This window comes from Drosophila innubila (assembly GCF_004354385.1).
Source record: "Drosophila innubila isolate TH190305 chromosome 3R unlocalized genomic scaffold, UK_Dinn_1.0 2_E_3R, whole genome shotgun sequence".
NCBI lineage: Eukaryota > Metazoa > Arthropoda > Insecta > Diptera > Drosophilidae > Drosophila > Drosophila innubila.
This window is the reverse complement of record NW_022995380.1, coordinates 22,744,334-22,761,302: the sequence shown is the minus strand read 5'-3', so window position 1 is coordinate 22,761,302 and position 16,969 is coordinate 22,744,334. Positions and strand designations below refer to the sequence as shown.

The 16,969-nt window shown below is 41.3% G+C and overlaps 4 protein-coding genes across 8 annotated transcripts; 1 reads left to right on the top strand and 3 right to left on the bottom strand.

The window, feature by feature from the left end:
• Positions 1 to 72: 72 nt before the first annotated feature.
• Positions 73 to 6,083, bottom strand: LOC117790365 (zinc finger matrin-type protein CG9776). 2 transcript variants are annotated; one of them, XM_034629800.1, is made up of 7 exons: positions 5,231 to 6,083; positions 4,896 to 5,105; positions 3,989 to 4,176; positions 3,232 to 3,924; positions 3,017 to 3,165; positions 422 to 2,436; positions 73 to 293 (listed from the first exon to the last, which is right to left on the bottom strand). In XM_034629800.1, the coding sequence occupies exons 1-7, from the start codon at positions 5,976 to 5,978 to the stop codon at positions 283 to 285; spliced, it is 4,014 nt and encodes a 1,337-aa protein (XP_034485691.1). In that variant the 5' UTR covers positions 5,979 to 6,083; the 3' UTR covers positions 73 to 282. The 2 variants fall into 2 exon arrangements, with proteins under 2 accessions (XP_034485691.1, XP_034485692.1); XM_034629801.1 differs by lacking the exons at positions 4,896 to 5,105; positions 5,231 to 6,083 and adding an exon at positions 4,284 to 4,434.
• Positions 6,084 to 6,336: 253 nt separating this feature from the next.
• LOC117790639 lies at positions 6,337 to 7,507 on the bottom strand. The gene is made up of 3 exons (XM_034630136.1): positions 7,425 to 7,507; positions 6,881 to 7,097; positions 6,337 to 6,799 (listed from the first exon to the last, which is right to left on the bottom strand). Exons 2-3 carry the CDS (start codon positions 7,031 to 7,033, stop codon positions 6,356 to 6,358), a joined length of 597 nt encoding a protein of 198 aa, XP_034486027.1. The 5' UTR covers positions 7,034 to 7,097; positions 7,425 to 7,507; the 3' UTR covers positions 6,337 to 6,355.
• Positions 7,508 to 8,291: 784 nt separating this feature from the next.
• Positions 8,292 to 10,988, top strand: LOC117792627 (augmin complex subunit dgt6). Its single transcript, XM_034632838.1, has 4 exons — positions 8,292 to 9,315; positions 9,586 to 10,020; positions 10,081 to 10,586; positions 10,647 to 10,988. The coding sequence occupies exons 1-4, from the start codon at positions 8,439 to 8,441 to the stop codon at positions 10,797 to 10,799; spliced, it is 1,971 nt and encodes a 656-aa protein (XP_034488729.1). The 5' UTR covers positions 8,292 to 8,438; the 3' UTR covers positions 10,800 to 10,988.
• A 259-nt stretch (positions 10,989 to 11,247) lies between these two features.
• On the bottom strand, positions 11,248 to 16,700 carry LOC117792626 (CTL-like protein 2). 4 transcript variants are annotated; one of them, XM_034632837.1, is made up of 4 exons: positions 16,597 to 16,700; positions 15,960 to 16,306; positions 13,847 to 14,188; positions 11,248 to 13,791 (listed from the first exon to the last, which is right to left on the bottom strand). In XM_034632837.1, the coding sequence occupies exons 3-4, from the start codon at positions 14,168 to 14,170 to the stop codon at positions 11,746 to 11,748; spliced, it is 2,370 nt and encodes a 789-aa protein (XP_034488728.1). In that variant the 5' UTR covers positions 14,171 to 14,188; positions 15,960 to 16,306; positions 16,597 to 16,700; the 3' UTR covers positions 11,248 to 11,745. The 4 variants fall into 4 exon arrangements, with proteins under 4 accessions (XP_034488728.1, XP_034488725.1, XP_034488727.1 ...); XM_034632834.1 differs by having other exon boundaries at positions 11,746 to 13,791; positions 13,847 to 14,211; XM_034632836.1 differs by having other exon boundaries at positions 11,746 to 13,791; positions 15,963 to 16,306.
• Between the last annotated feature and the right edge of the window lie 269 nt (positions 16,701 to 16,969).

The following is a 16,969-nucleotide window of genomic DNA, read 5'->3' as shown; positions in this document are numbered from 1 at the left end:
TACAACGTACTTCTTTTCACTTGGTGTCCAGTTTCCAGCTTTCCAGTTGCCCGCCCAAATGCAACAACTTTGTTTTTCTTCATACATATATTACATACATATATGTGCATTTATTAAGAACAGTTTGTCACATAAACACAATCATACATAGGCATAAAGTAAATCTTATAAAGTGAATTAAAAATTGGACATGCCTTTATCTGCTGCCCGTCGTTAGAATGGAGACAGTGGCGCCACCTGTTGCCTGTAGCCGCTTCTGGGCCAAAGATGTCAAATCAAAGCTTATAACGCATCTAGGGATTAACATAATTTATGGATTAGAGAGTAGCAAATAATGAATGCAAGTTGTGTCTTGAATGTGTGCGTGTGTGGGGTGTGTGAGTTTGTGTGTGTGTGTGTAATCATGCGCTGCTTTACATACATTGTGCCGCCATGTCATTGCTGTCAATGCCCAGCATGGCCAGTTCATCAAGCTCTGCCTGTCGTCGCATCTTCTCGCTGTCCGTTGGCGAAGCTGGCGGTTGTGGTATATTGGCCACGTCCAATTGTTCATTGTGTTTGGCCTTGATATCCGCAATGGGCTCTGCTTGGGAGGAACAGGGCATGGGTATCTCCTGGGCTGCCATCTGTTTGGGGCTGATTGTCTGGGGTGGCATGGAGTTGTCAGTGTTGTTGCCATTGGCCAGCTGTGAATATGCACCCTGAGATGTCTCATCTGCACTCAACTGCTTGGGTGAGTCTACGGATTTTGGAGCATCCTCAACAGCAGAGCCTGGCAATGAACTCGATGTGGTCTCCTCGATGGACACCAAGTGTATGCCTTGCTTGGCCAGATCCTGCAAATTGTGCTCGTCCAGCACAGGCTCATCTTCCACGATGGTTGTTATAGTTTGTTGAACGACAGGCATGTGGTTCTCATCGTTACCCTCTTCGGATGTTCGATCCGCTGGGAATATAATATTGAGTGCCTCGGCCAAATCTTTGGGCAGCTCGCCGTCCTGTGTTGGTGCACCTGTAACCAATGGCTGTGGCGCCATATCTTCGGTTTCGACTTCATCAATGCCCGGCGGTAAGACATCCTCCTCGCCATTGTCATCGCTTGCCTGGTCATTATCCAGGGATTCCTTACCATCAGCGTTTGTACTTTCGCCAGGTGGCGGTGGAGGCGGACAATGGGTCATTAGATTAGCAAACTGCACTGGATCCGGCATCAACTCATCATAGTCCATCATCATGCCGGCATCTGGATGAAAAGGCGGTGCATTGCCAAAGGCATCCTCCATCATTGCCATTTGGATTTGTGCCGCTGTCGGCGCATTCTGACGCACAGCAGGTGCCATGCTCATTTGCGGAGGTGGTGGAGGAGGTGGCGGTGCTACGGTCATGCCATCCGCAGTGCCTCCATTGGTGTAGACGCCGGCATCGTTGTAGCCAGTTGCCGTCGTAGTCGTCGTCGGGAGTGGCTGCTTCTTAAGTACAGGCATCTTGCCTATGAAGGGCAACTTCTTGCCTCCGGCAGCTGCAGTTGTGGCAGCAGTTGAGCTGATCTTGGTTGGCTTTGGCTTGCTCGCCGTATCCTTTTTGTCACGCTTGGAGTCGTTCTGTTTACGCTCGGGCAGCGTGCGTGGCCGAAACTCGGAATGCTTGATCACCGGGCGTTCAACGCGCTCTTCCGAGCGGCTTCGGCTACGCCGCCAGCGAGCATCTCGAGAGCGACTGCGTCGTCCTCCGCGCAGTGGCGAGCGCGAGATGCGCCTACGTCCACGGCTGCGGGAACGTGAGCGTGAACGGCGTCGATCACGGTCACGTTCCCGCTCCCGTTCGCGGCCACGATCCCGATCACGTTCGCGATCGCGTTCCCGATCTCGCCTATCACGATCTGAGCGCCCGCGGCTGCCACTGCGCGGCGAGGGACTGCGTCGCTTGGAGGTGTGTCGTTTCGATCTCTCATCGGCAGCTGCTAAAGCATTCTTCTTGTCATCCACGGGACGCACCTTGCTCTTGAGCTTGCCCTTGAGCTGCTCCAGAAGCTTCTTCTCACTCTCGCTAATCACCGGCTGCACAGTGTTCCATTGCTGAATCATGGCATCGTCGCGTCTCTTTTGGTCATCCTCCTTCAGCTCATTTACTGCCGCACTTGTCCACTTGCCACGTTCGCTCGTATTCAGCGCATCCTTAATGATGGGAGGTGGTGGCGGTGCCACTTGCATTGTAGCCTCCGGTTTGACAATTAGAGGCGCCTCCTGCTTACGCATGGCAACGCGTATGGAGGATGCATTTAATGCGGGTGCAACCTCCGGTGTGGCAGGCACTTTCTTTGGTTGCTGCACCTCATCTGCCTCGTCCGATGTGGAGCTGTCCGTTGATGAGGACGTACTGTTCGCATTCTTTTTATGTTTCTTGCTATGCTTGCGCTTCTTTTTCTTCTTTTCGCCACTGCAAAAGAAAATGGTAGAAAATATCATAAGATTATTGAAAGCAATGCATTTAAGTCAATTTAATTTAAATAAATGTATTCATTTTTATTTATTATTAACAAACCAACGCTTCTTTGCAGCTTTCATTCTGCGTTCTGACAGTTTCAATTAAATTTGATCAAGATTTGATGTCAAAATCATAGAATAAAATTTAAAGTTATCAAAAATAATAATCTTCTTACGATACTATCGGAACACGATATTTTAAAACTAATCAGGCAATAATATCGAGAAACCTAAAGTAGAAATAAAAACTGGAATGTTTTGTAACGACTTCAGTAATAATAATAATAATTAGCTAATAATTAGACTGAATACAAAACTGATTTTGATATCTTTCTTTTATCTTCTCATTATAAAGTTTATATTGAAATTTTGTAAAAACGCAGACAATAATATAAGTACATTGTAATTGAAAAGAGGCTCAAAATTTAAGCACGTTTTCATTAATAATTAAATAAGATTAAAATAGATTATAATGTCTTTTATTATATCAGTATTTCATTTGTGTATAAAGTGTAAGGTCAATATATACTAACCTCTTCTTCTTGCGCTTCTTTGATGTTTTATCCTCATCCTTCTTGGCCTTCTTGAGCTTCGCCTCCTCGCTCTCCTTATGCTGTTGCTGGGCCCGCTCACGTTTCCCCAACCATTCGGTCTCATAGTTTGGCTGCTTCTTCATAAACAGCTGAAAATGCACAATTATATTCGCTTTAGAAATTATGATGACAATTGAATAACTTGGATGACTTACATCATATTTATTGGCATGTGTTCGAGATCTTAGATGCAGTGAGGCGCAGTGCAAATCCCCGATCCAAACGCTGCATAATTTACAGTACCAGGCGCTGGCGGGCACCAAGAATTGTAGACCACGAACTGGAACACGCATGACGGGCGCCTTGTCAATGGTGGGAAAGGGATCATGATCGATGCCCACGTGCCAGGGTGTCTCCATGATCTCCCGATTCATATGCTCCTCGGCATGCAGATGCTTCAGATAGTCGCGTGCCGTCTTTGGGAACACACCGCAGCTCTCACACCAATATTTCTCCGAATCGAAGAATACATAATTGTAATTTTGAGCTGGAGGTGCAACCGTTTTGGATGCAACTTCATTCTGGCGCTGTTTGGCTTTCATTGATTTGATGGCCCGATTTTTGAGACGGTTTGTTGGACTGTTATCACCGTTCTCCTCATCGCCATCATCGTCTGTAGATGAATCCGAGGAGCTGCTCGACGAAGAGCTTGAATCGGAGCTATCACCAGAGCTATCACTTGTTGTCGACGTGACCTTAGCAGCCGCTTGAGAGGTTTTACTGCTGGCCTGTCCCGGCGTCGTCTTTGGCGTTGTCTCCTGCTCCTCGTCGGCCTCCTCGTCGCCAATAATGCCATTCAGCATATCGATAACATTCTCCATTGTGTCCAGCTTCTTTTTCAGTTGCAACTGCAATTGAAATGATTTTTATTAAATTAGTAAAATTCAAATAAATTGTGAAATGACAACTGACCTGAAGTCGATCATTTTGCTCAATGAAATTTTTAGTGGTTGGCGATGGTGGCGCATCGCCAGCTTTTAAGTCGTCGTGTTGATCCTTAAGTGCCTTGATTTCCTTCTTCAACAGCGATACCTTTTTCTGATAGTTGGTACGTTGCTTTTTGATCTCTTCCTTTTGATTCTCAGCTTCCTGGGCCACGGCTGATGATGATGATGTCAGTATATAGATTATCGGGGAGGAGGTAGAAAAAGAGAAATTAATTAATGCACATTCCCAGCAGTTGATTTAAAGTTCAAATTTCATTTACAAAATGCATTCTCGAGTGCATTTCACGGCGAGTTTACACACAGTTGGACAAATAGTCTGACCAACGGATGCATTCACCGGAACGGAGCATATCGGGAGCATATCGAGACGGGTCGGGAGTCGGATCTGCTGTCCTCGGGATTTTTGTAGTTTGTAGTGCGTGTTGGGGCTGACGACGTTGACCGTCCGCCCGTCCGTTCGTGCCGACGTAACTGGTTGGTGACTCTGTGTGTGTGTGCCGCTTCCCCCCAGATGAGAAGTTTTGGTTTTTGGACAAAATCACACGACAAATGACAAATTGTTGCGCTTTGTTAACGTTAATGGAATGCAATATATCAAGTGCTACCAGAGCCCGGGTCCGGTTTCGGCTTCGGGTCAGTTTAAGCTCTCGCTGCGATTATATAGCTAGATACTGTATGGTCTTTACAATGCATTTTTAAGTCTAGTTTGTTTTGACAATTAACAAATTACAATTACATTCAAGTTGTTTTGTTTTGTTTTTGTTTGTTAGGGGTCGTAACCATGACAACAATAATAAAATATATAATGTGAGAGGTGTTTGCATGTGAGAATTGTCGTAAGTAGCCAAGTTAAAATTCATTTCCACACTTACCATCCTGTGGTGGCAAACCTGCGCCTTCAAGCGCCGGCGGTGGTTGCTCCTCCATAATTGTCGCCTGTTGTGGCAGCTGTTGTTGTTGTTGCTGCTGCTGCTGCAACTGTCCTGGCACTGATAGTACAGCCTGCTGCGTTGCAAGTACATCTGGAGCAGCTGGAGGTACATTAGCTAGCGTCTGCGGTAGCCACACTTGCTGTCCATATTCTGTAAAGCAGTTGACGTGTTAATTATATAATGCAATTTATAACACTTGCTTACATTAACATTAGCTTAAGTGACAGTAAAAGTACACTGAACCAATTAAAAGTTCATACAATTTGCAAGCTTACCATTTACACCCCAAGCGCCGTAGCCTGCATTGAATCCGGTCGCCTGTGTTGGAGGCGGTCCTGGCATGCCATAGCCTGGCGGCGGACCCTGCGGGGGAAAAGCATTTGGCGGCGCCATGCCGTACTGATGACCGTACACATCTGGAGCACCATAAGGTCCTTGGGCGTACATTGCTGCCGGCATAACGCCGTAGCCCGCGGTCTGGACTGGATGAGTTAGCTGTTGTGCTGATGGTGCTGGCAGCGGCGGTGAGGCTGGCTTTTTCTTGGGCGACCAGCGTGACGGACTAATGCCACGACCGCCACCCCGTCTTGGAGGTGAATTGCTGCGGGAACGAGAACGTGATCTACCATAGCGATCGCGTCGACCACGACGAGGTGGTGAACGTCGACGATCACGATCTGGAGAACGTCGTCGATCAAATCTGCGTCGGGGTGGATATCGACCATAATCCGGTGAATCGTAGCGACCCCGACGAGGGGGAGGCGGCGGTGTCGGTGAGCGTGAATGTGAACGACGTCGGCGCATCGGTGGCGATGAAACACCGTGACGTGAATTTGAGCGACGTCGCGATGTTGATCGACGACGAGAAGTTGATTTGCTTTTGCTGCCCTTGCGTGATGCGTGCACGGCGGCCTCCTCGTTTTTTTCACTCGCATCGTTGCCATCGACGCCGGGCGGACCGTCGTCCAGTGAAGTGTCCATACGCTTGTCCGCTCCTTGATTCAACGCCATGTCATCAGCCATTTTGAGAGAGTGGAATGCGATCCACTAATCACTTGACCGTACAAATCTGCGTAAACTTTAGATTTTTATACGTTTGTCTTTTTTCTCCGCAGAAATTGCCACTAACAGAGTTGTATTGTATTGTTCATATCAGGTTCATTTGAACTATTCACTAAAGCTTATGAACGTAATAATTTCCTGACTGTAGTTCATATAGTTCAGTCGTGCAGTTGTTTTGCTCGTACATTTCTTTGACGTTAATTTTTAAATATAAAATAAAAATAGTAAATTTGTATTTTATTTACTTTATATTTCTTTGTCAATGATTTGGTTTCTTTTCTAAGCAATTTATTTTATTCTTAACTCAATACTTTCATTAATATTAATATATAAAGAATTTATTTTTTATCCTTAAAACCGACAACAGCTTCTTCCCGATCTCTACGGACTTGTAATACTATTTTCTGTAAACGATCCCGCAGTAGCTTTGCTTTGCTTTCTGGCAAAGATCGCAATTCATGTAGTAAGCTTGCTGTTACGACTTCATCTTGATCTTCTAAGAGTTGTTCCTCAGCATCCTCATAGAACTCGAAGTCGTCGTCTGGATATTGTTGATCAATAGACGAGGTGGACGCAGCATCTTCATAGATTATGAAGTTCACTTCTAGAGGTTGTTGCTCAATAGGTGAGGAGGACGCAGCATCATCGACGACTTCATAGTCGTCGTTTCTAGATTGCCCCATTTTTTTGAGTCGTTTTCTCTCCTTTCTTTTTTCAGCGAGTTCTACAGACCTTGCCTTTTTCATTTCACGCATTTTGTCAAGCAAATCTGGATGAGAACGCTGTTAAAATTAAAAAAATTAATTCAAAAATTTTACTTTTTAGCTCTCACTTGCAATAAAAAAATTTGATAGATGTCTTACCTTGATGTGCCTTGTAAAATTGCCTGTAAAGCGTATACTACCGCGATGTTTACGTTTACAATAAAGGCATCGGACAGTCACATTATCGCCATTTCGACATTCGATGCGAAAAATATCACCGTTTAATATGTATGGTATCTTATCTTCCTCCATGTTGACGATTTCTTGACTTCAAAATCTTTTTGGTAACGGTAAAACCAAACGGTGCGTCAATCTTGAAGCTAGACCTTTAAAGTTTGCATGAATTTTCTTTAGAATCATTCATTAAAATTATCATATTTACTTTGTCTTTAAAATTTCATTGCAAAATTAAGCAATTGTTTCAAAATTAATTTTTTTTCATTTAAATTGCACGCCTGATCGATTTTTAGTTCCAACGAAAGGTCGACAGATTGTGGCGGTCGGTCAATATCTATTATTGTTTGTAGAAAGTGCACTGATGGGTCGTGGAATTCGACAACATTAGGCGTCCAACTTGTGGGTGCAGTGATTTTCCTGCGTGTGCAGCGACTATCTTCTGGAATCTATATTGTTCAAATTCAACAAACCTTGTGCACTTATAATTTAAGTAAACTTCTTAGAATGTCTTTTGACGTGCTAACCTGCTTTGCTAATCGAAAAGTAAACACTGTTGCCAAATTAGGTATTTTATAGCTAGATCTGGCTATTTTCAAAAATCGTTTGCAAGAAAAATCTCGAAATTGCCATTAGCTGGAAATCTGGCTATTTTAAATATATTTTCAGCTATGTTTTGCCAGTAATATTTTTGGTAAAGCTTTGCAAAAGTGCCCAAAAAAAACTTAGATGCTTTCCAGCCAGTTAACAATTATTGTTCCCACCAAACTTGCCAGCACTGGTGAGGAGGACTGCCACCCGGTCCAAAGGCTGCCACCCTACAGAATTTACCGATCTGGCAACTTGTCACTTATCAAAATGCAAAAATAATTCACCTTCATAAAAATGTTATTCTTAATTTAATTTAATTTCGAATATTAAATTTTCATCAAACTATTAATTTATTCCAAAGTTATTGCATATTGATATTTACATTCACCTACATTTCATTTTTCCAGTGCTCTTCTTAATACTGAATAAGAATTTCGTATTTAACATCTGATATACCAGAATAGTCTGGTATAGTTTAGGTATACAATTTAGGGACATTACTCCTCATTAGCATAACGCGCGCAGCTTAAATATTTTAAGTTTTTTTAGCAATAATGATCGAGATGGCGGTGCTAAGAAAGTAGGCAAGTATTTTAGCTATTTTGCATCGGAAATGCATTTGTTTTTCGGAAGCTTTCCAGCCAAAAACAGCTATATAATTCTCTTAAAAGTTGGCAGCACTGATCAGAGACGTTGTTCGTTCGTTCACTTTGGTAAGACGTTCAATCGAACTTGTTCTGAAAGATTCGATACAATCTTGACATCTTGAAAACAGAGCGGCACACCGCCGACGCTTTGGAAATTTATAAATTAATTAAATAAAGAAAAGTGCTTCTAGTGCAGCAATTTACACAGTTGGTGCATATATACGACATAAAAATACTCTTAGAATATGGACCGAAAAATGATCGCGCCGTGGAGGGCAGAAGAAAAGGAACAAAGTGAAAAACTGCATAAAAAGCTACAAGGCCTTTCCTTGTTATATCCAATGACCGAAGAAATGGTTAAGTTGCTGTCTTGGGACATGTTTTTGAAGCCCAATCAAGCAGCTTTCTTTCAAGTGATGCATTATTTGTTTCGCATTTTGGATCCCGTAGAGTTTAAACGACGATTCTATTGGCCAATTACGGACAAGAAATCGGAGGCAAATTTTCGGTCCACCACTGTGGATTATCTCAAGCATTTAAATGAGAAGCATCAACTTAATTGGACCAACATAAAATCCTATCTGGTTGTCATGCCAGGCGGAATGAAATTTATCAACTTCGTCTTAGATTTAGTGGGTTTCGTGGTGAAGGAACTGACCAAGCAAAGGGAAAAGGCGCTGAGTGTGGATCTGGATATAGCTACTATACGTGATTTGAATGTGCAAAGCATGTCAGCCCAAAATTCGTTTATGAAGGAATACGCCTCGGCATATATTGATGAACTGAAGCAGTTAACGGCTCGATTTCGTCAGTGCACTCAGAAGATTCGAGATATATTCTTTGAAATTTCGAAAAAGACGAATGTCGATGTGACGCTGTTGCTGGACGATCAATTTCTGGAGGATTTTGAGGCGTATAATCGAAAAAAATGCGATCAGAATATAAAACAGCCCCTCGAGAGGATTAGAACGCTAGAGGGACCACAGGGTGTGCTAAAAGATGCCATGGATCGCTTTCTGGCCAAGCAGACGGCGTTGAAACAAAACAAGGAATCTGCGGATTATGCATTACGCAGCCTCCAAAAGTTTTTCGGCACTACAACTGGCACAGGCAATGCAACAGGTGATTATTTATTTACTTTATATTTAAAATAAAAATTAAATTTAAAAAATAATATTTTAAATTCAAAATTATAATTTTGTAAGAAAACAAAAGTAATACAATATTAGAGAATTTGGAGTTCTATTGAATCTATTTTTAAATTTCAATAATCGGTTGAATTTATATGCTAAATGACTTTCATCATGATAAATTCGTTGCTTGATTTCGTATCAAAATTGCATGGTTTAGCTGAACTGTCTTTTTAATTTAATTAATTGACTTCATTTTTAGGCAACGCACTGATTTCTGCTTTAAATGGCATCAGCGATACAATCGCTGAGCACTTGGACGCTAATGATCACTACAGTGAATCAAACGAGTTTGTAACCAAGGATTTGCAAGAATTGCGCGACAACCTCCAGCAGCTCGAGACCCAAGTGAATGATGTTCAAAAGAATTTGAGATTACGGATCAAGGAGCACAACAACAATATCAGTGGAAATGTGTCGCAAGTGAACACCTTACAGTTGCCAGTGCCAAGCACACCAATGCGTCCTGTGAATAGTCAACCCATTGTCAAAGACAATTCAGTCCTGATAAAGTTCGTTTCCACGCCACCAATTAAACCGGAAGGAGCAGGAGCGGTGCGAAAAGTCCATGTTCGCTTACCGTTGCAGGATGACTTTAATGCCAAGCAATTTGAGGTTACATGCAATAACTTGCTAGGTTTGTGATTATTTATTTTTTGTCTGACTTTTAATGACATTTGGTTTAATCTATTTTCAGCTCCGGCTCCGCTTCGTTCAGCGCGCAAGACGAAACAACAGCAAGATCAGTTCACGGAGTTAGACAACACTTTGAATCGCTCCAAGATTTTTGATCCAATGCAGCTGCTGCGCACAATCAACAAAAAGTCCAAGCCAGTCGCCCAGCCGAATCTCTCAAACTTGGGCAGCAAATGGAAACAGTTGCATGCCTCATTTGGCTTTGATGAAAGCACACTAACTGTGCCCACTTCGCCAAAGCCTAATGCCGCCATCGCCGAGTCTCCATTCACTCCATTGAATTGCAATGAGCATACAAGAATTGAGAGGATACCACAGGCTCAAGTGGGCGATACAAGTAACAACTCGTATGCCAAAAGCGCTGCGGTGTTGAAAGTATTGGATGCATCGCTCAATGTACAGAATCTCAGCACATCGCCATCGGGACGACTGGATGCACTTGTGCCTGGTCCTTCGATAGAAGGGAAAGTCATTCCGCGTATTCAGCTTAATGATCAAATATTAAATGTAAGTAAATTCTTATTAAATATCATTTAATCGCTAAAAGACTCTCTCACTCCTTGCCAGGACTCACAGCAGCTGCAGTCCAAATGCAAGGAAATCGATGTGAATCAATTTATTGAGCTGCCTGCTAAATTTGATCTGAATATTGAAGAATACGGGGATAACGATGATTTGCTGAATGTTAGCGACAGCGTGCTCAAAGATATTCCCTTTTAGTTTCGAAACTCTTTTCTTGTTTATTAATATAATATATTGAAAATTGTAAAACTTACTTTTCTAATTAATAATATTTATATAATTTATGTATAGATAATTTTTTTTTGCGCTTTTAACTGCCATTATTAATGTTTTAAGAATTCACACTGTTTAAAATAAGAATATTTGCTTAGCAAACTGATAAATCAATGTGAATCGAGATGAATTTAATTTTATTAAATTCCAATAATAGGCTCACAAAAGAAATCAAACTAAAATAAATTCAAAATGTGCATAAATTAGTTGTAAATAAATACCTTATGGTATGTTTTTTTTTTCAATCTTCAGTTTAGCTAATAATTCACTGCTTAGCCTTAAATCTTCATTTTATTATTGATATCTCTGAGATTTGAATTAAGTTCTTCGCAAGAAATTCGCGTATTGCTTTTGGTCTGTCTTTAGAATTTTAATAAATTCATATTTATGCCTCGGTGCCTATCACATAATTTATTGAGCACCCATTTTAATGATCGCGCTGAGCCACATAAAATTTCAATTTGTAAATACTCGTATGTTTCATGAGTGATCTTTTGTAAATATATATACTATGTTTGTATTAATAATTTCGTATTTGCGAAAAAGATATTGTTCGTTTGAATAAATGTTGGCAAAAGTGGAACATAAGATTGGTTACATTTACATGACATGTACAAACTAATTGCAGCGCATCCAAATCAAATGTCGCCACCTAATCCATCTAATCAAATTTATCATGAGCAATATTCGCGCACAACCTGTCGGTTAACTTACATACAATAAATATATGCTTACTATATCTAGAAATGTCTTATATATGTCGGCCAAGCAACCTCATTTCCTTCGCTTCTGAACATTTTGCACTGTCATTTACATCGGTTAATATTGCATATTGCCTTTGGTGGTGCGTCTTAATCCTAGTGCCTTCTATTTATTTGCTACGTCGCTGGCGTTGTGGAAATTTATTCCGTTTGCCCAAAATCTTCATAAGCTGCTTGGACATAAAGTAAGGTTTTTCGGGTGTTCCATCGTTGCGTTCGCAGTCCTCAAGGAAGCAAAGGAAGAGCGTGTCCACGGCCATCGAGTAGACGCCGAAAAAGACGCTGGTTATAAGAAAGGCACCAATAACCACCACAGTTGTGGGGACGGCATTGTAGTTTAAGTGTACAACAGCCGGATTGTTGACCAGAAAATAGTAGGTGGACACGCCTGCTCCAGCGGTAAGTAGCAGCTTGGACAGAAAGAATAAAAAGTCGGTAACCTTGTCCAGTGTGACAACGCGTAGGCAATTTCGCATCAAGAGATTAAACGCATCCTTGGCACTTGAACAGAAATTCTTGCCGTGAATGGCGCACATAATGTACGCATTGCGATTGAGGAATCTGAGGAAGGTTTCCAACAACCAGAAGAAGCAACGCATGCAGCAAAGGATGGCACGTGTCACCGTATTATCGTACTTCTTCAATTTGGCATCAATGTACTCCAGCACCAAACGGATCATCCTGCATATGGCCAGGATCAATGACCCAAAGGCCAACGTGCCCAGATGATAAAGCGCAGTTTGACAAAAGGCATGAGTCAGTGTAAAATAGGGAACGTCCCGCTTCTTGAATGTCCAGTACCATCTGGCAAAGGTTGCTGCCAGCACCATATCACTGAATGCGGATATGAAGAAACTCAGCCAGAGGAATCCAAATATATTATATACGATTGCCCAGCGCACCAACGTGGGATTTTGAATCTCAACAAAGCTGCATGTGGTCTGAATGCAATTATCAAGCCTTTGATTGATGTGACAATACTGCTGGAAGATCTGTGGATCACAAGCATTGCCCACGGTGTAGTTAATCGCTGGTCCATTGCAAATGCACGGTTCGTTGGTCACCTCGCCAGACGCGGTCAGGCGGCGCACCATACGGAAGGATGGCTTCCCAATGGAGCCAAGATAAAGGCCAACACCAATGGCAAAGGCAATGGCGCCAATGAAGAGCACCCAGGAGAAGATCGGAAAGAATACGGTGCTGATGACGGTGCTAACGGCTTTGCTGCCCTCCTTTGTCAACGCAATGGCAATCCTGATGCGTTTGCGCAGCACAATTACCAGCAGGAATATGATCACAAAGCAGACACACAAAAATATGGATAGATAGAGCCAGTTATTGGAATCCCGCAGAATATTTTGAAGTTGCTCTTCCACATTCCAGCCATGCAAGGGCACCGTTGGTGTATTCTTCCAAAACGTGTAGCTCTTAAATGTGTAGTAGATGGCCACCAAAAGGCCAGTGAGGACGCCGAATATGGAGAACCAGAGTATGGGCGCAGCCAGCCAACGCATCAGGGAAATGAAGAAGAGTGAAGCAATCAGCGTGAACGAGAGCGCAAATAGCACAACCGTTGCCGAGTTGATTAGATCCTCAACTATCTCCTCGCCCAAACGCTGGGCATCGTGTGTGCCATTGAAGAAACGTGTCACTAGGTTGCCCACCATCTTGGCAAGTTGTGTGTCCGTCTGCATCATTTTCTCCTTAATCACTGCACTGTTTAACTGGTGACGTCGACACTGTCCAACTTGTTCATCGTCTGTCTCCTGCTTTGTGCTAACTTGAGGCGCCACACGAGCTTGTGCCTCGGATTGCATCATCAATGCCATTGCCTCCAACTGCAGCTCTTGGGATTGAGATACGTTGCCATGCAGCATCAGTGTGGAGTCTCGGCGATTGCGATAGAGTATCTTGGGTATAAATTTACACAGATCATCGGAGAACTCAAACATGCAACGGTTGAAGAACGGTTGACTCTGGATATAAAAGCGGGCACAACGATTCTCGGATATGGCACGCTCAATATCCGCCTTGGAGTAAATCGTTGCCTTATCAGCATCCGTTTTGCAGATAAGACGCTTCTTCAGTTCATCAAAGTTCATGTTCTTCATGCTATCCCAAACGAAATTCTGTGTGGGACAACTCTCCACGCATACCTGTAAGAGATTGACAAATTTAAATTAAACTCTTGGTAGTTGTATCATTACCTACCTGTGGCGTATCGCAGCCTGTAAGGGGCACCAACGGGTCGATGCATTTGTCCAGGTTGAAGAAGAATAAATACTTTTTGTTTAGCACACCAGAATCCATGCCACACTTTTGATTAAACATATCTGTTGGCACCATCAGTTGGTTGAGATCTCCATGCTGTATGGCATAGTGGGCAATGAACCCCCAACCGGCCAGGAACAGCAGGAAGACTATCAGACAGGGTACATCTGTGCAGCTGCGATTACGTTGTCGGGGACCCTGAAAATTGCGGTCATAACGCAACGGTTCTCCATATTTGTTCACCAGCTCCATGCTCTCAGTCATTTTGGTGGCTCTCTCTCTGGAGTCAAATATAGAATTGAAAGCTGTCATTAGAATAGAGCAGAACACATATCATCAATATTACGTCTCTTTTTTTTTCTATCTTCATAAATTTATCTCATGTCTTATATATATATATGTACATATGCTTGTCTATGTACGAGGCTGTGTGTGTAGTATACATATGTACATATATATTGACTGCTGTAATGTTAAAGATACTATCAGCACAATTCATGCTTTTAATTATACGACAACTATTTTTGTACTTTTTCTCTACATTATAGATATATAAATGTACATACATAGGTATGTTTAAATGTCAGACCATAATGAAGTAAGTGTTCGGTGAGGTCTTGAAAAGAAAAGAAAATTGTAATAGAAAAATCAAGAAAGATTAAATAAAACATAAAGAAATCATCTCTTGCAGGTGTTGATATTATTTATAATGGACTGTACTATTCACAAGAATGTTAATGATTCAATTTCATCCCACAGGGAAGCATTTGCACATCAGTAAAAACTCGTTTATGTTTATTTATAATTCCGCGAACTTGTATTTATGTAAATTAATATATATATATAAATATATGTATTTAAAGCTGATAAGCATTTGATACGATTATAATCACAATTGTATTAAGAATATATGTACATTTTGAACTTTTACCCGTAAAAAAGAAATACTTTTTTCGCTATTATAAAATTATTAAAATAAAAAAAAAAACTTAAGGAAAGGATTTTTGTTTTTACTATTTTTCACTGTTTTAAAAGCGCGACTTAAGCAAATTTTAGATAGTATAATAAGAAACTTATATATTTTTTCTTTTTGGATGTTTTATTGAATCATATCAGATAAGAAAAGCAGCTTTGTTTTTTATCAATTCATAAGTTTATTATTAAGTTCGGTATGCATTGCAAATATGTACTCACAAGTATGCAAGGTTTGGTAAATACTTTTGTGTACAAAACAGAATTACAAATAAATACAGGAAGGGAAGGGTATTCAAGTTTCGGCGCACAAAGAGAATATTTTCTTTTGTTTATGCACCGTATACAAATGTATGTAATTGAATTATTTTTCTGCTATTTGTATTTGACTTTTGATGATGCTCTTCGATAATAAACGTGATCCACGAACAAATCAGCCGATCTCAACCGGCGGCAAACATTAGCGCCACTAATAAAGCTAACAACAACAACTACAACTACAACAGAGAGAAAAAAAACAAAGACATTGCGCAAATTGACAATAATGACGCATTTAAAGCGAATTAAATGTATTTTTATTATGTGTGCAAAGATAAATACACATGAGCTACTTGTTGCACGTTTTTGGTATGTTGTCCGCCTTGCCACTGTTGCCCAAAAATAAATAGAAACCTGTTTTGTGGGCCTTAACGGGCGCCAAATGTAAGCTACTGATATTTTCATTGACATTTTCTTGCTTTCCAATGAAATTGAATTTTGTGTAACAAATTTGGCTTGCAAGGCAATGACAATTACAACAACGAGAAACTCAAGGTCACTTACCGCAACTCGATTACTCATTTCTGGGGAAGTGCAGCTATTAGGGATGTGATGGTGTGAGGAGGTGAAATGTATTTAAATTTCCTAGATAGATAGCTAATAGATAACAGATAACATATAGCAACTGTCGCTGCTTCTGCGGGTCCTTATCGCTTATCGCTAATTGCTATTGTCTTGTGCGACAACTGTATCTGTCTATTTGTTTTATACAATGGGTACAACGTACCATCCATATTAATTACTAATGGTACATATTACTCACCGTTGTCAGAGCCTACGTGCGTGTGTAAGGTTTCTCCAAGTCGGTGCAGATATACAAAAATGAATATGAATGTATTGAGACAATGAACAAGGCGGACTCTTTATTGTCTCGCTGCCAGGTTCCACATAGTTTCCGTTATGTGTGTGGGAGGGATGGGCAGCAGCTTTGTTATGTTGCAAATATCGAATTGAAGCGAGAGCGATTCCTGCGTCTCAGGCGAAAGTCACTAAACGACTAAAGTGGTTGCCTTTGTTAAAGTCCCGTACGTTGCTCTTTCAACGGCGGTCACTCGATGTCAACACCACGAATCGAGGGCGAGTGCGGGGGGCTATTGGGGGTAGTTGGAGCTGCAAGCATAAGGCAACATGAATATACATATATGTATGTATGTGTGTCTGTGTATATGAATGTACACTTTAACCACAGGCTAAGTACCAATATGGCACACTTTTATTTATTGCACACTCCTCGTATTTTCTGATAAGGCTTCAGCCCACCAATTTTCGTTAATAGCTGCCTTGCATTTATTCGAATTGGAATTGCCGAACATGCAACTTTATTTTGTAGAGTGAACACACACACACTTGTAAATCAAATCCACAAAACACTTCAGTTAATTATAATTTAAAGCACTCACTTGGCGTTTTATGAAGCATTCAGCTCCAATGCACGCAATTACACTGAGCGAGAGAGACTACAAGGCAGCTCCCCACTTGTTTTCAGCTGTTGCGAGCAGTGCTGGGCAACGCATAAACTGCAGTCAAAACAAACGGAAAGTGTGTTGCACACTGGACAACAGCTGCTGCGATTATATCGAATGGATACTGATTTAGTATTTTTTTTCTTATCACAATGGATACTTCATTCATGTCTCGTTCTATGGAGAATTTATTACATTTTGGGAATTTCTCTACATATTTGCTTAGCATAAAATTTAATAATTATGTTGAAATAACGTATATAGTCTACTATAATAAGAAAAAAAAACAATTTTAATGATTGACAATGTA